General features: G+C 44.5%; 1 protein-coding gene across 2 annotated transcripts in view; it reads right to left on the bottom strand.

Moving 5' to 3' along the window:
* Positions 1–6,714: 6,714 nt before the first annotated feature.
* The window catches only part of CARD19 (caspase recruitment domain family member 19), a 39,904-nt gene continuing 24,386 nt past the window's right edge, over positions 6,715–22,232 (bottom strand). For both annotated transcript variants that reach the window (XM_044300851.1, XM_044300850.1), the window contains exons 2-6: positions 20,744–20,886; positions 19,031–19,184; positions 15,585–15,644; positions 10,913–10,984; positions 6,715–8,959 (exon numbers count right to left, since the gene is read on the bottom strand). In XM_044300851.1, the coding sequence (XP_044156786.1) occupies positions 8,847–8,959; positions 10,913–10,984; positions 15,585–15,644; positions 19,031–19,184; positions 20,744–20,886 (542 nt within the window). In that variant the 3' untranslated portion in view covers positions 6,715–8,846. The remainder of the gene's footprint in view (positions 8,960–10,912; positions 10,985–15,584; positions 15,645–19,030; positions 19,185–20,743; positions 20,887–22,232) is intronic.

Below are 22,232 nucleotides of genomic sequence, written 5' to 3'. Positions count from 1 at the left end.
GAAAACCGCTTTAAATATTGAATAGGACTAGTATGCAGTTCTGGGCATCGACACTAAGATGGACAGGCTGCTGTTCCTTAATTCTTCGTGGTTAAGAAAGACCATACATAATATTTATTCCTTCCTTCCAATACTTTGCTGTTACTTGTTTGATGCTGTATTAGGACATCTGTGCATATAGATGTGGGGCCGCCATTCTTGTCCGACTTTTCCCTTCAGTAGGAGCTGCAAAGATTGTCTCTCACTGGAGGGCCTGGCACATCTACACCGAGGTCTCATCGATATTTAGCGGGCGAGTATAGAGAGGACCTATCGTTAGGGGAACCTTTTGAACAAAGATGGCTTGTCCAACCATAGAATTATCTTACTGAACTATTGGCTACTGACTTTACTACTTACAGTACTTCTCTGCACTGCCAAGGGCCTAAAACCCAGAAAACAGGTATCTTATTCCTGTTTGAAAACTATATGGTTTGGCTCATATGATGTAGGCTGCTTTCACATGGTTGTGTGTGGTCCGTGTGACAGATGCATTTCTCGCACCGACTGTAGTTTAAGTGAGCCGAACTCACAGTAGCATAAATCACTATGATGCTATGAGTTTGGCTCCCATGAACCACAGCCGGTCCAGGAAATGCAGCCATCACATGAACTACACAAAGCACCCTTATAGATCATCGGTAAAGAAAATGGGGCTGACTTTCACAGCGTCCGCTCCATTCACTGTTGTGGGACCTCCATAGTGCTGGATGGAAAGGTGGCAGAGCATGCACAGTGTCCTCTCCATTCACTGTTGTGGGACCTCCATAGTGCTGGATGGAAAGGCGGCAGAGCATGCACAGCGTCCTCTCCATTCACTGTTGTGGGACCTCCATAGTGCTGGATGGAATGGTAGCAGAGCATGCACAGCATCCTCTCCATTCACTGTTATGGGAGCTCCATAGTGCTGGATGGAAAGGCGGCAGAGCATGCACAGCGTCCTCTCCATTCACTGTTGTGGGACCTCCATAGTGCTGGATGGAATGGTAGCAGAGCATGCACAGCATCCTCTCCATTCACTGTTATGGGAGCTCCATAGTGCTGGATGGAAAGGTGGCAGAGCATGCACAGTGTCCTCTCCATTCACTGTTGTGGGACCTCCATAGTGCTGGATGGAAAGGTGGCAGAGCATGCACAGCGTCCTCTCCATTCACTGTTGTGGGACCTCCATAGTGCTGGATGGAATGGTAGCAGAGCATGCACAGTGTCCTCTCCATTCACTGTTGTGGGACCTCCATAGTGCTGGGTGTAATGGTAGCAGAGCATGCACAGCATCCTCTCCATTCACTGTTGTGGGACCTCCATAGTGCTGGATGGAAAGGTGGCAGAGCATGCACAGCATCCTCTCCATTCACTGTTGTGGGACCTCCATAGTGCTGGATGGGAAGGCGGCAGAGCATGCACAGCGTCCTCTCCATTCACAGTTGTGGGACTTCCAAAAATAGATGAGTGTCTCATAGCAGTGAATGGAGAACATGCCATGCATGGGGTAGCTTGCTCTACGTTCACAGCGGGGTCCCTTTCTCGAGATTACATCAGGTCCCGGAGATAGGACCTGCACCTATCAGACCTTCATGGTGTATCCTATCAATATGCCATAAATGTCCAAGTTTAATATTTAATAAATATATTACATAGTGATATATTACTCTGTTACATAACGCATTCACTGTATAAAAGCCAAAGGGGTTAAAACTATTACTTTTATCACATTGAAGAACATATCGTGTAAAGAGAAAATTCCTTTCATTCGGCGTCTAGAACTTGTCTCCAGCACAGGTCCCAAGAATCAAGTCGAAGGAATTTTGCTGTATACATAGTGCGTCTAATGCGTAGTATGCAAGTGTTTATCTGTCATCCTTTAAATGTCAACTTCTGCATATATAGAGAACGACAGATTGAATATATTATATACACATATGCAAAAGATATTATCTTCCTAAGACCAGATTTATATAAAACCACTTGTACCTTATGCAATTTTTATACGCTTTGTAATTGTAGTGTTTATTAAAGTTATTTTTCAGATCTTTTATTGTGTTTATTAGATGTGCCCTGCCGTCATTTTCTAACCAGCAAGATGGCCGACACTGTCCACCGCCTAGTCATTTCTAGATGAGAATGTATAATCTGTACGCGCCCTCTAGTGGTAGAATATGGTATTGTTTCCAGACATTTTAAGGAAAGAAAACCGGAACGATTACAAAGAAATGTCAGCTGTAACACAGCGGGTGATGACAGATGAACACCCGTCACATTCAATTGATACACAGGTGAAACTCCAAAAAATTTTATATCGTGCAAAAGTTCTTTTATTTCAGTATCGCAACTTAAAATTTGAATATTGTGAAAAGGTTCAATATTCTAGGCTCAAAGTGCCAGCTAATTATTCCATACCCCCTGAGCAAAGGGTACCCGAGATTGTGACTTTATGGCTTACAGCTTATGAAACCCCAATCATCCAAATTATAACAAATAAAGGCTTGAAATATCTCGCTTTGCATGTAATGAGTCTCTCATATGTTAGGTTCACCTTATAAGTTGCATTACTGAAATAAGTGAACTTTGCACGATAGTCTAATTTTTGGAATTTCACCTGTATTTTGGGCGTAGACAGGATCTTCTAAGGTGTGATGCCCAGTAGAGAGGTTTATGCCACTGCAGACTTGCATCTTTCTGATTACATTATGAATCAGTGAGAATTGATGTTGAATCTACACTGCTTTCTACTGTGCTGAGCTGACTATTTGTAAAGGGGTTATCTGGGCCTAGTGAATATTCAGGTGGAATTCAATTCATTTAGGATCCATTTGCTCAAATGGGATCCAAAATCAACAAAACCAGAAACACTTGTAATGCATGTAAATGTGGCAGCATAAAACCATAATATTACAATGCTTGATGAAGGAGCCGTGTGCTGTATTTAAGAAAAGGCCTAGATAAGTCCCCTCTATGCAGCGTCCTGTGCGTTTCAACCTGCCCTGGATTTTCCATGCATGTTTTATATACCACTGCTGTTCATGGCGGTCTGTGAATGGAGCACATAATACAGTGGGGCTCTGCGGTATTAGAGTGCTCCTGCTCCCAATAATAGCAACAGTTCATTAGGTTCTAGCTATTTCAGCCTTTTCCTAATATTAAAGGGCATCTGTCAGCAGTTTTGCACCTATGACACTGGCTGACCTGTTACATGTGCGCTTGGCAGCTGAAGGCATCTGTGTTGGTCCCATATTGATATGTGCCCGCATTACTGAGAACAATGAAGCTTTATTATATGCAAATGAGCCTCTATGAGCAACAGGGGCGTTGCCGTTACACCTAGAGGCTCTGCTCTCTCTGCGACTGCTGTGCCCTCTGCACTTTGATTGACAGGACTGGGCATGATTGCGTTTTCACATGTAGTAAACGCCATGTGCAGTATGTCTCATGGCCAAATATGAAGATGTTTTTACTGCCAGCCCATGTCAATCAGAGTGCAGAGGATGCAGCAGTTCCAGAGAGAGCAGAGCCTCCAGGTGTAATGGTAACGCCCCCGTTGCTCCTAGAGGCTGTTTTGCATATTTTAAGACATAATTTTTCTCAGCAATGCGGACACATATGAACATGGGACCAACACAGATGCCTTCAGCTGCCAAGCGCACATGTAACAGGTCAGCCAGTGTCATAGGTACAAAACTGCTGACAGATGCCCTTTTAAACTAACTTTTATGGTGTCAACAAAATGATCACTGTTTTATCTCATTTTATAAAGATTTAGTGAAATTATCAGCATAAAAAAGCAGACACAGTTACTGAGCAAAATCTTTAATATAGAAAAATAATATATTAGCCATATGATATCATAGCTGCAGTTCTTGGACGGTCAGTACATGGCAATATTGTATACCTCATCTTTTAACAAATTAGAGAAAGTTATGACATTTTACAAGAAAAAAACAAAAACACTGCAAGCACTGATTTCAGCTCCGGAGCACTGTGTATACTGAGAGAAGCTGGTAGTGTTGAGAGCTGTTACTTGTAATAATGACCCGTCATAATCTGTTTCAGATCCTTTTTATTTTTCTCCATGAACCTATAAGGTTGGGTTCACACAGTTTTTGTGGCATTTTGCATTTTTATTTTTTCTTGCACATGCATGTTTTGCTGTTTATTTTTGCTGAAAAAAAGACCAGCTCCAGATATTGGCTGAAAGTTTATAGGAATTATCAAATGCAGGACACAGGTTTTTTTTGTTTTTCTAGTGCCTTTTTTTTTTTAATTTGTGGGTGTTTTGTGTCTATGATGGTTTAAAAAAAATTAAAATACAACATGTTGAAACAATGGTGTTTTTTTTCAGTGGTTTTTCCCATCCTCTACTCTATAGGGAAAACCTATTTGTGATTTTTATAGCAGGAAACAAAACTGCCAAATCAAAATGTGTGTGTGAAGGAGGCCTTAGGCCCCTTTCACACGAGCGAGTTTTCCGCGCGGGTGCAATGAGTGATGTGAACGCACAGCCCCCGCACTAAATCCTGACCCATTCATTTCAATGGGTCTGCGTACATGAGCGTTGTTTTTCACGCATCAGTTCTGCGTTGCATGAAAATCGCAGCATGTTCTCAAGGCCTCATGCACACGACCGTTTTTTTTTAAGGTCCGCAAAAACGTGGTCCGTAGGTCCGTGATCCGTGACCGTTTTTTCATCCGTGGGTCTTCCTTGATTTTTGGAGGATCCACGGACATGAAAAATGAAAAAAAAAATCTAAGTCAAGTTTGCCATTGAAATGATAGGAAAAAACGGACACGGATCACGGACACGGATCACGGACACGGATGACAATCTTGTGTGCATCCGTGATTTTTCACGGACCCATTGACTTGAATGGGTCCGTGAACCGTTGGCCGTGAAAAAAATAGGACAGGTCATATTTTTTTCACGGCCAGGAAACACGGATCACGGATGCGGCTGCCAAACGGTGCATTTTCCGATTTTTCCACTGACCCATTGAAAGTCAATGGGTCCGTGAAAAAAACCGGAAAACGGCACAACGGCCACGGATGCACACAACGGTCGTGTGCAGGAGGCCCTATTCTGTGTTTTTCACGCAGCCCTGGCCCCATAGAACTTAATGGGGCTGCATGAAAAACGCATTGCATCCGCAAGCAAGTGCGAGTGCGATGCGTTTTTCACTGATGGTTGCTAAGAGATGTTGTTTGTAAACCTTCCGTTTTTTATCACGAGCGTGAAAAACGCATCAAAACGCATTGCACCCGCGCGGAAAAAACCCATGGACCGGTGTGGTGCTGTTTTGGAAGGAAGGCAGTCATGCTTATCCAGTCCTGTACAAGAATCGTAAGGGTCTTTTAGATTCACCGAGCTGCAAGCTGGCACCACTGCCAATATCAAGACACACAAATAATGTACCTGAAAAGGATGTGCAAACCATCAAAGGAAAGGGGGTTGAATGGTTTGCACCTTTATTTTGCATTATTATAAAAATAATAAGGTGGCGCCACTATAAAGGGGTTTTCTGTGATTTTACTATGGATTGCTTATTATAAAGGATAGGCCATCAATATCTGATCAGAGTCCTTCACCACACAGCCCCTCCGACTAGCTGATCTGCAGTAGGTCAGGCATCGGAACAACACAGCCCCACCCATTGTGTAGTGGATGAACCTAGTTTCTGCAGCACTGTCCCCACTGAAGTGAATGGGAGCAATGCTGCAGTTACAAACTCTGTCCACTGCACATTGGTCAGAGGAAATAATAGGATTTAAAGGGGTATTCCAGTAGTGGCATGTTTACCCCTATCTACAGGATTAGATTGGAGAGGGTCATACTGCTGGGAGCCCCCAATGGTCACAGGAATAGGGACCCTATGAAATGAGTGGCATGCACACTGCTGCTCTATTCATCTGTATGGGAGAACTCATGTATAGATAAATGGAGAGGCATTGCGCATGCCAGCCATTTATTTTGGGAGGCCTTGACGGGTCCCAGCAGTAGGACCCCACAGATCTAATAGTTGTCCCCTAGGGTGCTCTACCCCTCTATATCAGTCTGTTAATAGTTCCTTGTTTATTGTATTTTTATATTTGTGTAACCCAGTCTGGATGTACAGCGCCATGGAATTAATGGCGCTTTAAAATAAATAATACTATCCCTTGGCTAGATGATAACTTGTCACAGCTGGAATACCCCTTTAAGTTGCTGAGTAGCCTTTCTCTTAAAGTGAATAACAAAAACTGTTGGACTATATTCACACACACCAGATTTTTTGCAACAATGTCTGAATGGGGCTTGAAGAAACCTGAGTTAAAGGGAACCTGTGACCTGGATTTTGGGTATAGACCTGAGGACATGGGTTGCTAGATGGCCGCTAGCACACCCGCAATACCCAGTCCCCATAGCTCTGTGTGCTTTTATTGTGTAAAAAAAACCTATTTGATACATATGCAAATTAACCTGAGATGAGTCCTGTATGTGAGATGAGTCAGACACAGGACTCATCTCAGGTTAATTTGCATATGTATCAAATAGTTTTTTAATGCAATAAAAGCACATAGAGCTATGGGGACTGGGTATTGCGGATGTGCTACCGGCCATCTAGCGACCCATGTCCTCAGCTCTATACACAAAATCCCGGTGACAGGTTCCCTTTAAAGGGGTTATCCCATGAGTAATGTAAAAAATGCTAATCAGACATCATACAGTACATGACAATCTCTTTATAACAAACTTAGAACCATCTCTGTGCCTCACATAGATCCAGAGATCTCCCCATTCATTGCTGCAATTTCTCTGCTAGATTTATTTGAAACCTGCAGCTCATGGAGCGTGCACTTTCTGCTGCAGTGAAGGGATGGGGATCAACAACGTCAGTGAGCTGGACAGAGAAAAAAAAAAAAAGGGCAAACAGCGGGTGGTGCTGTACAGATCGATTTCAGTGAAGAACCTGACTGGCTATACAACATTTTTAATTACATGCAATTACAAAAGTATTTAGATCCAGGTGCTGGTTTGGAAAATGTAGAATATTGTTCATAGGATGGCCCCTTCAAATCAAAACTTGGGCAGCCCCTGCACATGTGCTAAAGTAACAAAGGAATTGATACTTTCCCCTTTTGTCCTCTGCAGCTTCCAGAGCTGCGCTCCGGTCCTCCTGATGGTTTTCCTGGTTGCAGCAGTGATGTCGGGTGTACCCCTGATATTAGAGATTGGCTGCACCGTGACCTGTGAGCATGGGCCGTAACAGCCCATAACATGGCGTCAGTGGTGGGGGAGGACCGGAGCGCAGCGCTGAAGTGGTGGGGAGAAAAGGGGTAAGCATCACTTCTTTTGGTATTTTGATCACATGCACAGTGGATGTTTGAATTTTTATATAACTCAGAGAACCCCCTTTAATATTGGTAGTGGTCACTTTAAGGCAGGCATCCTCAAACTGCGGCCCTCCAGCTGTTGTAAAACTACAACTCCCACAATGCCCTGCTGTAGGTCAATACCTGTAGGCTGTTCGGGCATGCTGGGAGTTGTAGTTTTGCAACAGCTGGAGGGCCGCAGTCTGAGGATGCCTGCTTTAAGGGCTATATCCTATTGCCCGTTGTCCATTTGGTGCAGCCCTAAAAGCAGTAACAAAAGAAAACAATAACCCTCAAGAAAATAGAGATTAAAATACTTAGGAGATGAAACACAGATGTAAAGCATCAAACATGCAATAGACAGACATGAATAACTCAGAATATTTCAGACAAGGAGCGGCAAATGACGGCCGTTTCACAAGAATAAATCATAAAACAATTTTCTAAAACTAAAGGAAAAACCTTCTAACTACATACAAATAAAAGAACTTGACCCATTTTAAGCACTTTGGTGTTTTCTTCAGTAACGGTTCATGTATGGAGAGAAGATCTACTAAATAACAGTCTTTGGTCCTCAATAAATAAACTTTGGACGGCAACATTTTTGGAAAATTCCATACAAAATACAACTCTTCCTTAGGGCTCGTTCACACGTTTGCATATGCGGACCCGTTGACTTGAGTGGGTCCACGATCCGCAAGAGACAGTCCACACCACAAAAAAAATAGGACATGTTCTATTTTTTTGTGGTGCGGAGGCACAGACCAAAATCCCACAGAAACGCTTTGTAGTGCTTCCATGGGTTTCCAATCCGTGCCTCTGCACCACAAAAGATAGATGAAGTCCCATCTTTGGTCTGGTGGATGCGGACCCATTCAAGTCAATTGCGGACCCGCTGTTTGCTGCAATATGGGAACGGGCCGCACACACGCTCGTGTGCATGACCACTTAAAGGGCTTGTTCACCTTTGTAGAGCTTTTCTACAGACCCCACAGCATGGCCAGACCTGCGGCCGTAATCATACTTACCCGATTCCTGCTTCTGAATTCTGGCAACGTCGCTATTGCGCCAGCTTTGGAGGCCACAGGTATACGTCCACACCCTATTTGACATTGGTCATGTGACTGCTGCAGCGGTGACATGTCACCCATGCGGCATGTGTCCTAGTGACTGCTGAGGCCAGTCATCGGCTGCAGGGCTCATGTGACCGGCGTCAAACCAGATGTTGATGCGGGGAGACCTGCAGAGCCAACAATGCAGCCGAACCCAGCAGCAGGGATCCGGTATAACCACTGTGGGCCCCGTAAAAAAGCCCTACAAAGGTGAACGACCCCTTTAATATATTCGCCTTTTCTTTACTTGGACAATGGACAAATAAGATTCTTAATCTTTGGTAAAGGTCTATAGAAGACTAGTGCACGGCAGATTGCTTCAAGTACGTTGTCACTTGGGGTCCAAGCTTTTCACTAATTCAACGCTGTGTCCTCCAGGAAAGATATTAAGATATTTCTGATGTGTCGGCCAAATCCAATGGCTGAAAATCCAAATACTTTTCTGGCTGAGCCGGGTGACTTCACCTCTGCAAGAAAACATGAATTGTCAAACAGAAGAGATCCACGGCAGGAATTACATGTACACAAAAAGGAGGTGCGGGGTTCTGCAGCTTTGTCCCAGTCACTACTAACGGTGCGTCGTTCTGAAGTATGAACCAATGTACGGACCTATCTTCTGGATAGGTCATCTATATCTGGTCACTGGGGGTCTGACACTCAGAACCCCAGATGATCAACTGTTTGAAGAGGCTGCAGCGCTCTTACTAGCCCAACGGCCTAAGCACGGCTCAGTCTTATTCAAGTGAATGGGCCTAGGCTGCAATAGCAAGCATAGCCGCTGTACAATGGACAGAGCTGTGCTTGGTGAGCTGCGAAGAAGCCACGTTGGTCACCTGAGTGCCGTGGCCTCTTTAAACAGCTTATTGGCGGGGGTGGCAGGTGTCGTACCCCTACTGATCAGGTTTTGATGACCTATTCTGAGGATAGACAAAAGTTTGTAAGCACCTCCTGCAAAATGAAGTAAATGGGCAGGTGCGATCACCATGGCTGAAACTACAAAAGTAAAAGCAAACACAATTCAACATGCTCCAATCTTAAGGTCCTTTTAGATGGGACTAGTCAGCAGGCGATTGTCGGAAGGGAAGCGTTCCTGCCAGGCGATCGCCTGCTCGTCAGTGGAGGAGACCACGGCATTTACATGTAGTGATCGTTAATGCCATCGCTCAGCCCCATACAGACTTGTTGTTTGCCGGCAGCAGATTGCTGTTTAGACAGGCGCCAGCACAAACAAGCACATTAACCAATGAACGAGCGTTTCGTTTGTTCATGGGGTAATCAGCGGAACCTTTACACCGCCAGATTATTTTATCCTTGGCCTGTGTAAAGGGAAGCGGTCTTACATTTAGAAGTGGCGGTGTATGGGCCGAAGTTCATAACTACGGCGGACCCACCACCAGCATAGGGCCTTATTAAGACTGGCGTCTAAAACGCTGGTCGTAAAATAACTGAAACAAAGTGGCCATAGGAGGAAATGCTCAAAAACCCCAAACACTGTGGAGTGTTTATAACCAGGGTAGCCATTCCTCCACATGTGATCCGTTGCTAACGGCAATCCCCAGCAAAAATGCATACGATGGAGGATGTCGGCAGCGGACCACATGCACCACAATGGCATCCTACACAAGATGGGATAGTGTGTGGATGCAAATATAAAAATACATAAATCACTGTGAAAGGTGCACCACAATGATCTGCAACTGACAACACTGGCTGATCCCTCAAGCTGATGTTAAGAGCTGAGACTTTAGCCAATGTATTCCAGTCAGGAACACATCAGAGACTTTTTGCACCACTGTCAAGGTATCTCAGCGTGGCATGGGTTCCTACCACCAAGCTACCTACGGGGTGTGAACAACGGTCTGAGAGGTGCTAAGATACAACTTACAGCCAAGCTCGGACATACCTCCATAGTGAGCACATTCTAAACATATCAAGAAAAATAACTGAAATAAAGTGGCCATGTGTTATTTTTCTTGACATGTTTGGCATGTGCCATTGCGTACCGCTGGTAGCATTCTGTTGCACCTGGTAGCCTGTGTCACATGACCTGGTATAGGTGAGGCTCGCAGCCTTATCTCTCCCACTGGCTGAGTGATCTCACTATGGAGGTATGTGGGAGCTTGGCTGTAAGTTGTATCTTAGCACCTCTCAGACCGTTGTTCACACACCGTAGGTAGCTTGGTGGTAGGAACCCATGCCACGCTGAGATACCTTGACGGTGTTGCAAAAGGGCTCCGATGTGTTCCTGACTGGAATACATTGGCTAAAGTCTCAGCTCTTAACACCAGCTGTAGGGATTAGCCAGTGTTGTCAGTTGCAGATCATTGTGGTGCACCTTTCACAGTGGCTTAATATATGTGCCCCTATATGTTGGAGAATCTTACACAATCTTATAGCGGTGGTCTCCTACAGACTCTTACCTGAGTTATTGTAATACATTAAAAATGCCAGTCCTGCTGCGACACTAAAGCATGCCAGGAAGAAGACCGGCCCTGTGAATGGAAGACATGCATGAGAATACATCAAATTAGATGGATCACAATTCACAAGAGTGTGATACATTGAGGTCCATTTTTTGGGACCCCAACCATCACTAAGAAAGAGGGATGCCAAGGCCCCATCCTCAGCTTAGACTGAAATGACCGAAATCTCAGTAGTGAAGAAAGCATCTAGATTAGGGCCCGTTCGTACAACTTTCAGCGCTGTTTTTCCCAAGTTTTCCGTACAGAATCTGCTCCAAAAATGCCTCTAAAAATTCTCCCATCCACTTGAATGGGAGGCAGAACTTGCTTTTTTCCCATGCTGAAAAAAAACGACATTGAAAAAAGAAGCAGCATGCTCTATCTTGCTATGGAATCTGCACTGATTTTCCCATTGAAATGAATGGGAAGCTGAAAAAAACATCCCAAAACCATGCAGAAAATCAGGATGGATTCCGCGCTGATTTTTATTATAATGTTTTCTGAATTTGGTGTGTGAACATACCCTTAATATTTCTTTAATGTTGCTAAGGCTGGCCATACATCTGCGAATAAAGGGATCAGAAAAATTTAAATTCAAATGCCCAATCCTTACCTTCCCGGACACCTGTTATTGGGGTAGAGGCAGGAGGACCCCATACACAATGTACCGGTATATGGCCTGGTTAAAGAGCATGTCAGCATTACAAACCCTGGTAAGTCAGGAGTTCTTTGAGGTGTGAGGTATGTGGAGCAGGCCTAGCACCTTGGAGCACCACCTCACCTCCACCTTTCCACCTTAGCCACTCTCACCCGCTGATTGCCAGGGCCAGGCCTCCTCACTGCTCCGACATCTGGCCCTAATATATTGCACATGTGCCGGTGACGGTACAGTTGGCGCATGCACAATAAATCTCATTTGCCATTCCCTGCTCCTGAGCTCTATGCGCATATGCCGACTGAACTCTCACTGGCACATGCGTGAGATTTCAAGGCCTGCCCTCTCAATCAGTGGAAGTACCCAAGGTGGAAAGGCTGAGATGATACAGGGCTCCAAATGGCTAAGAGTCCAAACACCTAAGTAGCATAAAAATAAAAGTACTTTATAAAAGTACAAAATCTAAAATAAAAGTACAGGTGTCTGGAGCACTAAGTAACCAGCAAAAATGAAGAAAAAGGATCCAGCGGGTAAAATCCAGAATTCTTTTATTTCGTCTTTTAAAAATCAATTACAGCATAATGATCCATCTTTCTCTGGTGCGTTTCGACCGGTACGGTCTTAGTCAGAGTAACAAATCGTGCAATAAGGTTAGAATATATGTGCTCTCCTATGTAAAAATCAAGGTGGGGGGGGGGGGGAAGCTGAACTTTCACATCCCTACACATGTGCAAGGCAGTCATAGATCCTGTTGTACTAAGTTCTATTCACATAGCACATGTGGTCTGCCCGATAATGGCATACAAGAATATTCACCAATAACAATATAAAATAAGAAATTTATAAAAATGACTGAACTATGCCAATATTAAGCTTGTACATGGGGGAGTTTTAATCTCTGGTATAAATGATTGGGAAAAATAAAATAAACATTTTCTCCTTTCCTCCTCTTGTTGTGCAAAATATTACATTTCTAGATTAGTTATTCCTTAGCAATGCAAAAATAAATCAGTGTAATAATTCATGCCTAAGGGAAAAGTAGTGTTCAGAGTAAACATCCAAAATGCTTCTCTTTCCAGTAGTAGCCTTTATATACCTCCTCCTCTTTTCCCTAATCTGACTTTTTCTATGCCCATAATTTCCATACAATCTATATTGCCATTATGTTTCTCTAGAAAATGTCTCGAGGCGCCAGAGACGTTGCGATTCTCACTTTTATTCTTTTTTTTTTTTTACTTGTTATGTCATATACGTGTTCCAAATTTTTTTTTTAGTTTACGTTTGGTGGTACCTATTGTAGTAAGGTGAACAGAAATGTGTATGGTAAAGTCCTGGAAGGGGCGTATATATCCCACCCATCCAGAAAGTTAAAATGGTCTCAGCAATGTGTAGGTTGCCGAGAGAGTTTTGTTAAGGCCTCTTTCACACGGGCGTTGCGCGAGACGTGCGGGAAAAGATGCGGGTGTGTTGCGGGAAAATACACAATTTTTTCCCGCAAGTGCAAAGTGTTTTAATGCTTGTTTGGTACCCAGTCCCGAACCCAGACTTCTTCACAGAAGTTCAGGTTTGGGATCGGCGTTGTGTAGATTTTATTATTTTCCCTTATAACATGGTTATAAGGGAAAATAATAGCATTCTGAATACAGAATGCTTAGTAAAATAGGGCTGGAGGGGGTTAAAAAAAAATATTAAAAAAAATTAAACTCACCTCATCCACTTATTCGCGCAGCCCGGCTTCTTTTCTTTCTTCTTCTTTGATGACCTGGGAGGAAAAGGACCTTTGGTGACGTCACTGCGCTCATCACATGGTCCATCACCATGTAATGAGCGCAGTGACGTCACCAAAGGTCCTTTTCCTCCTAAGTCATCAAAGAAGAAGACAGAAGAGAAGCTGGGCTGCGTGAACAAGTGGATGAGGTGAGTTTAATTATTTTTTATTAACTCCTCCATCCCTATTTTACTAAGCATTCTGTAATAAGAATGCTATTATTTTCCCTTATAACCATGTTATAAGGGAAAATAATAATGATCGGGTCCCCATCCCGATCATCTCCTAGCAACCATGTGTGAAAATCGCTAAAAATAGAGCATGCTGCGATTTTCACGCAAAGCACAAATGATGAAAATCACCGCTCATATGCACAGCCCCATAGAAATGAATGGGTCCGGATTCAGTGTGGGTGATATGCGTTCACCTCACGCATTGCACCCGCGTGGAAAACTCGCCCGTGTGAAAGAGGCCTTAAGTTTATGGGCTGGATTTTTTTGGACTGGGGAGGGTAGGCTTGGTAGAGGGACCTCCCGAGTCCACCCCATTCTGGGGCAGGTTTTCCCCCTAGCCTGAGGGATTCCCCGCTGAAGCCAGCTGGGATAGTTAAAGAGGACCTTTCACTCGTATACAAACTAAAAACTAACTATACCTGTGGGCAGAGCGGCGCCCAGGGGTCCCCCTGCACTTACTAGTATGCCTGGGCGCCGCTCCGTTCGCCCGGTATAGGCTCCGGTGTCTCAGCTCAGTCTGTTGTACTGGACTGATTTTTTGTAGGAGGCGTGTCCCTTGCTGCAGCACTGGCCAATCGCAGCGCACAGCTCATAGCCAGTCTGCCCACAGGTATAGTTAGTTTTTAGTTTGTATACGAGTGAAAGGTCCTCTTTAAAGGGAAAATAAAGCACAGTCCAGGCTGTCAGTTGGGGAGAGTGATGCCTGGAGAAAGTCTGGGAAGCTGGCTGCCCTGCTGGCTAGAGAAGCCGAATTCTCTGTGTGATCTGTGTTCAATAGGTGAGCTAGGATCTTCACTGTATTAGCCAGAGACCAGATAGGCAGGTGTTTATTTTGGTTTGGTTTATGTTTTGTGGTGCGGGACCTTCACCTTACCCAGTGAGTTATAACTGGGGTTTACCGGTATTGTCAAAAAAATAAAGCATCATTTGGACTTTAACCATGTGGTCTGCAAGAAAATCTGTCACCGCCGCCCTGCCTGAGAGAGCAATCCCTTACACCAGGGATGCTCAACCTGCGGCCCTCCAGCTGTTGTAAAACTACAATTCCCACCATGCCCTTCTGTAGGCTGTCCGGGAATGATGGGAGTTGTAGTTTTGCAACAGCTGGAGGGCCGCAGGTTGAGCATGCCTGCCTTACACTATATAACGTGTGACAGGATGTGCATGAGATCATATTAATTGCCCCCTCTGTATTGCAGTTGATGTCATTTTTTATGGAGAATGTTTTTGTTCTCTCCAAGTTCGAAATTGCTTGTCTGAATGTACGTGTTCTACATGGGTTTTGTTCCAACCATGTGGTATTACTCGCTATTGTTCTCCACTGACTTGGTGCCAGTATCTGTTTTAATGTCGGTGGTTTCCTATAAACTATTCTACACCCTTGTGATAGTATAATTATTATTTATTATTAAAGCGCCATTCATTCCATAGCGCTGTACATATGATAAGCGGTGCACATACATAATACAGACAATTGCACTAATCATAAACAAGACGAGTTACAAACTGGTACAGAAGGAGAGAGGGCCCTGCCCGTGAGGGCTTACAATCTACATGGTATGGGAGAAGGACACAGTTATGTGTTGCGATTTCGTGTCCTCGTAAAGTATGGGTAGATATCTATTTACTAACTCTACTACATGTTTGAGAAAATAGAGGGCTGCATTGTAAAATCATAGTCGGTTGTCTGGAGGAAGGGATTGTTGCAATTGCACTCAGCATGATCAACCCTACCAGGCAGTATTCTTGGTTTACTAGGGTTGATCATACTGACTGATACTCTTTAAACCACACAGCCCCTACTTAAAGTGATATCAAAGTATTCCTGAGGCTATGACCATGTGTTGCACATTGCAAATATCCCCTAAAGCGCTGCAAGCACTAGATATTCTGTATGTTTGCCCTTATTATAACTGGGATCGGAAAATCGAAAGCCCTAGCCTGTTAGCCAGACACAGTTACTGAGGGGCTTACCATGTTCATTGAGGATAATTTTCTCCTGGACTGGACTCATTTCTAAGGGATCTGAGGTATCTGTGGGAAAAGACAACTAAATATTAGGGAAACTTCTGGTTTATACATCACAGAAACAGGGTCACTTAAAGAGGGTTGTGAGAAACTAATAAAAGGTCCAAAGGGTAGAAAACAAAAAAAAATAAACTCTACTCACCATTTCATGCCCCCCCCCCCCCGATCCAGCACAGAAGCCCGGCAGTCCTTCCAGTTACGGCTTACAATGGCTACAGCAGTCACATGCAAATAAGGAATGACCTGGGGGGAATCGCAAGAGTTTCTGTGCTGGAAGAGGTAGGTAAAGTTTATTTTTCCTCTTTCTAAGACCCCTTTCACACGGGCGAGTTTTCCGCGCGGGTGCAATGTGTGAGATGAACGCATTGCACCCGCACTGAATCTGGACCCATTCAGATGAGCTTTGATTTTCACGCATCACTTGTGCTTTGCGTGAAAATCGCAGCATGTTCTATATTCTGTGTTTTTTACGCAACGTCGGCTCTATAGAAATGAATGGGGCTGCGTGAAAAATCGCAAGCAAGTGCAGATGCGGTGTGATGTTCACGCATGGTTGCTAGCAGATGATAGGGATGAGCAACCCCATTAAAGTCTAATCACTGTACTATTTTCCCTTATAACATGGTTATAAGGGAAAATAATAGGATTCTTAATACAGAATGCTTACTAAAATGTGGCTTGAGGGGTTAAAAAAATTAATATTAATTTACTCACCTCATCCACTTGATCGCGCAGCCGGCATCGTCTTCTTTCTTCTTCTTTCAGGACCTGCAAAAGGACCTTTGACGTAATCGAGGTCACCACGTGGTGAGCGCGGTGACATCAGTGCAGGTCCTGCTGAATGAAGATAGAAGGATCTTCTATCTTCATTCAGCAGGACCTGCGCTGACTTAATCAAAGGTCCTTTTGCAGGTCCTGAAAGAAGAAGAAAGAAGACGATGTCAGCTGAGCGAACATGAGGATTTTTAACCCCTCAAGGCACATTTTACTAAGAATTCTGTATTAAGAATGTTATTATTTTCCTTTATAACCATGTTATAAGGGAAAATAATAAAATGAATAAAACACCTAACCCAAACCCGAACTTCAGTGAAGAAATTCGGGTCTGGGTACCACATTCCGTTTTTTTTTCTCACGTGTGTGCAAAACGCATTGCACTCTTGCGGAAAAAACTGAACATTGGAACGCAATCGCAGTCAAAACCGACTGCAATTGCGTGCCTACTCACACGGGTTTCCCGCAATGCACACGCGATGCATCCGGGTCAAATCTGGGACGCCTGTGTGAAAGAGGCCAAACATTATTATTATTTTCTCACTAGGCATAAAAGGTTAATAAAAATGTTTTTACCTTTTTCTTATGCGGAGCCCAAACCTTGCAGACAAAGCTAACGTTCTGGGAATCATTCATTATCAAATATACGCCCGTTTTCTGGCATATATCGGTCGCAGATTGTGGCGTAAAGGTTATCCTTCACGCAATCTGTACCTTTTCCCTGTTCATGCCAGGTCTAAAAAGGGGGGGGTGGTGTGGCCGGGGAAGGGCCGGCAGGCCTGTCTCATTTATCATTTTCTATGCCTGTTTTAGACATAGAAAATGGTCTAAATTTAAGCCAGCAAGGAAGCGGTTTTACAATTAGACTGGTGGTGGATGCGCCAAAGTTATGTAGAGGCCGGGCCTCTTCATAACTTTGATGGATCCACTGACAGCGCACAGGGTTATTAAGACCGGCGTCTAAAACGCTGGTCCTAATAAATGACCCTGTATATGTTTTTGAAGGGGTTGTCTCATCTCACCGTTATTAAAAGGAGATGAGCCTAAGTCCCGACCACCAGGAGCGGGCCGGTGCTGCTCTCTTTCCTGTGCATGGAAGCTACGTTAACAGCGTAGCACAGGAAACCATCCCTAAAGGGAGCTGCTGAAGCAGTGCCGGCCTGCTGTGTGGTTTTCCTGGCCATCTGTTGGTCGGGGTTTAGTCTCATCTCTCCTTAGTATTAGACATCCCCTTTAACGTGTATCTATAAAAGGTAGGCACACATGAATGGCATAAAACCGAAAATAAAGAAGTCACACCACCGATCCCCTGCAGCTCCTGTCCTAACACTTCCTGGTTCCTCTCACCACACACAAAATGACTGATCACCCAGTCGGTGGGTGAGGCGGGTCACTACTGTGGACTGAGAGTGGCTACACAGTAATTTCCTCCGTGTTATTAGGGACCAGAAATAGAAACCAGTGGGGTCCTGGGAATGGGAACAACCCCTTTAAAGGGCATGTCCTAGACCTGAACAAAACACTTAACTAGTCGGGACGTCCTGGTTTCTGCGACACAGGTCGTAGTCCCATCAATGCTGGTCCCCAGATGGCCAGAAAAGTGATGTCACCACTGTTGGCCAATTAGTGGTAACCTGTACAGGTACGGCATGTGACCGCTGAGCTGCACAGGTCACCGCTGAGGCCACTGATTAGCCAGCGGTGACAACGTGCATGTAGATGGGAGCACATCACACCAGACAGAAAAAGGACAACTAGAACAGTTGTTTTTTTTTTTTTTTTTTAAGTCTTACACCATGCCTAACCATTCACAATTTTAATTTTTAACCCCTTCAAGGCCAGGCGATTTTTCCATTTTCTTTCTTTGCATAGCCATATTCTGACCCCCATAACTTTTTTACTTTTATGGGTACAGAGCTGTTTGAAAGCTAATTTTCTGTGGGGTGATCTGTACTTTTCAATTATGCCATATTGGCACTTGTGTATTCAAGTTTTTGTGGGAGGTGAAGCAACCAAAAAACGGAATTGTTTCTCGTATGGCACATAATTTTTTTTATATTTTAATAGAAGGGCGTTTTCCACGTGGCTATGCCCATGATATCTATTTTCTTACTCTTTTTTTGGATTGCTTTTCTCAGACTTCAATGCATTAACAATGGCATCTATGGGGATCACACTGTGTTCCTATGGAGCCCTGCCACATAGGATCTAATGTGCGGCAGCCATGTACCACTCCTGCGTACAGAGGGTGCAGCACACTACATCCGGCTCCATAGTCTCCTCATCCTCCCCGGGGGAGCCGGTATACGGCCGGGAGTACGTACTCCCAGTCTTTAACCTCCCAGATGCTGTGGTCATTGTATGCGATTGGCGTTATCGTTGAACGTATACATTAGTCCCGGGTGCCTGCAGTTTAAAACAGCAGACACCCGGCAGCCATGGAACTCCAATGCAAATGGTCATTGGGCAGTTGGGAAGGGGTTAATACTATAAAACTGTTATGTCAAAACGTGACACATCAATTATTTCATTCATCTGACATCAATCACAATGGCTGCCTGGTCATGCTAATCAATGGTTATGGTCTTGATGGCGCGGTGCTGCTGGCTGACACTTACTCAGGTTGCTCCTGCTGGGTAGTGTGGCGTACACCTTGTCTGCATTGTTCTGTAGGGCCCTGTAGAACTCTTGGCATTCTCGCTCCCCTGTTCTCTGGAGATGCTTCAGTAGATCGGACAGACGGGTGCGCAGAGGGGTTTTCAGACTCCTAAACTGTAAAGGATCACTTTTAGAGGCACACAATCTAATCTTCAAAAATACAGATTTCTGCTATGTACACGGCGACCATGTATTTATCATTTACAGTTCTGGGGCCAACTAGGTGGATAAGGAGAGGCCACTAATGAGGCTTACCCCAGGATTTGGTTCTGACACTGAAGAGACTGGAAATGTACCTGATATTTGAAGGGAACTGGTCACTGTGAAAATGCTGCATGTCATAGAGCAGGAGGAGCTGAGCAGATTGATATATAGTTTTGTGGCAAAAAATTTATTTGAATCTCTGCTCTTTCTGAACGCAGGCATCCATTGGGTGATCTTAATCAGTGACTTACAGCTCTTTGTAGGAAAGGCTGTCAATAGCTGAGAAGACCGCCCACTGGACGCCTAAGCTCAGAAAGAGCAGAGATGTAAAGGGGTAGCGCAGCGCCCTTTTCAAACAGCTGATCAGCGGGGGTCCTGGCTGTTGGACCCCCACCGATCAGACACTGGATAGAGGCTAGGTCATCAGTAAAAAAACTGCAATCCCCTTTAAATGAAAATATTCTAAGTTATGCTGAATCATTTCCCATAAAAGTATATAGCATATGTGCTCAGCTCCTCCTGCTCTATAACATGTTGGACTGTGACAGGTTCCCTTTAAAGATGTACACTACTTTTTGCAGGAAATTGTCATGATATAGAGGTACAATATCCATAAATTTGTAAAAATCTGTTTTTGTTAGAAAGGTGCTTTTACACGGGCAAATTTTCTGACCATTAACTAACTGAAGACACAGCATTTCGATTGGCACTATTTAAAGGGATGCTCCCCTCTGAAACATTTGTGGCAAATCCTAGTGATATGCCATCAATGTCATGTAGATGTTTGTTCCAACTCTAGGACCCTCTCCTATCCCAAGAATGGAGCCCCCAAAGTGAAGGAAGGGCAGCCTTGTGGCCACCCTCCATGGGAGTTCGGACAATAGCTAAGCGCTGGCTCCTCTATTTTGGACAGTCCCATAGCGGAAAATAGAGAGGTGGCCGCCACGCACAACTTGCTCTCTATTCACTGCTATGGGACTTCTGAATATAGCCGGTGCTCACTTGACTATTGTTTGAAGTCTCATAGCAGTGAATGGAGAGGACGCTAGACATGCGCGGTGTGCTGCCCTTCACTTCAGGGGGCCCCATTCTGGAGACAGGAGTAGGTCCCAGAGGTGGTAGCTGCACCTATCTGACATTTGTGGCACATCCTACCTATAGATGGGAATACCCCTTTAAGCCTTTAAGTGTAGTCCATATGCATTAGCCTTAGGGCTCATGCACACGGCCTTGTGCGCACCGTATCACGGATGTGGACCGTCCGCAATCGAGATGATATGGTGCAGAACGGAGGCACGGATCAGAAGCCCATGCTTCCTTGGGTTTTCTGTCCGTGCCTCCGCACCGCAAAAAAGGTAGTGCATGCACTACTTTTTTGCGGTGGGACCGTCGAATGTGGATCAGTCAACGGGTTGAGGAGAAAACTCCTGCTACCTTCACCTTGGTATTAAACAGGGGAAATGTCTTACCTTTTCAGCTTCCTTGTTGGAAAGAACCTGAGGATAGACACGATTTAGCTGCAGAACTAGCTTGTCCACGGTCCTTTCGGTCAAATTCCTATTATTCCTCAGGTATGCGGTGTCCTGGTGCAGCCGGTCTGAATAAGAGTGGTCTGAAAAGTACAGGAAAAATGGTAGAACTGTAAAGGTCTATGAATAATTATATAATACTCATAATTATTTTAGAACCAGTACAAACCCTGACCTGCAGCGAACTGCAAACCCCATGCTGTGCACCCAGCCCTATTCATGGATATGAAGGTGAGCAGACCCAGGGCATAAGTAACGCCATAGAAGTACCAGAAATATCCGCAAGATTGTGCATTGCAATACTTCTTAATCACTCTTCCGTCTTTCAATAACCGCTAAAGAAAAACCACTTTTTCCTATACTTTCATAGACAATCAAAACCCTTTTACAAAGCCCAGGAGACTCTAAGGAATCAATTAGGCGATGCCGTAGGCACTCAGGCAAGCCAATTACACGTCGTGACAGTGATTGTGCTACAGATCGGTATTAAATACAGCAATTACTGATTCCCTTGTGGCGTCTTACGAGACGTAGCCAAACGACGACATCTCTTTATGGCACCCGGGCCTTGCTGGAATACCAAGGGACTGAAGATACAGCACATGCCATGTTGGAGCATACTGATAAAGGTGGAAGGGCACAGATGGCAGTCGTTTTGTGAAGCGACGAATGTAGAATACCCAGTACAGTTGTGTTCCTATGGTCGGCATTATAAGAATGGCTAACATCTTTCACTCCTGATCCCCTCCATGTGCTTAAAGGGGTTTTCCGAGATGTTTTAACTGATGACCTCTCTTCTGGAGTATCTGATTGGTGGGGGTCTGACACCCGGGACCCCTGCAGATCAGCTGTTTGAGAAGGCAGTAGTGCAGTGGCCTTCTCCAAGCTTTGCCTACGCCATGTTCATTGGTCATGTGGCCTAGGCACAGCTCAGCCCCATTGAAGTGAATGGAGTTGAGCTGCGATACCAAGCACAGCCACTATACAATGTACGGCGCTGTGTTTGGTGACCAGGGAGAAGGCCGCGGCGCTACTGCTGATCAACGGTGATCCCCACCGATCAGACACAGATGACCTATCTGGAGGATATCAATTTAACAGTTAAAAAAAAACTTAATTGAGGAGAGGGGAGAAAGCCAGAGGTTATGTCCTGAGAACAAAAGGATAGAGCAGCTGAAATCCAACAGGCCTGATCCTTATCTTCAGCGACATCAATTGTCGAAGGAAAGTCAGGAGCTCCCATACACATCAGATGGGTTCTCTGACTTGTCACTGGGCTACCTGGGATTGTGATGACAATGATAAGACAGGTGAGTCATTCTCGTCTGAAATTAATCTAATGTGTCTACGGCCTAACAAGTCTTATAATATTTTCTGGAATAAAAATAATAATATTAGAACAGTAACTAAGGCTGATAGAAATACATGC

Source organism: Bufo gargarizans, chromosome 7 (assembly GCF_014858855.1).
Source record: "Bufo gargarizans isolate SCDJY-AF-19 chromosome 7, ASM1485885v1, whole genome shotgun sequence".
NCBI classification, from domain to species: Eukaryota; Metazoa; Chordata; class Amphibia; order Anura; family Bufonidae; genus Bufo; species Bufo gargarizans.
Note: the sequence above shows the minus strand (reverse complement) of the source record. Positions and strands in the feature narration are given on the sequence as shown.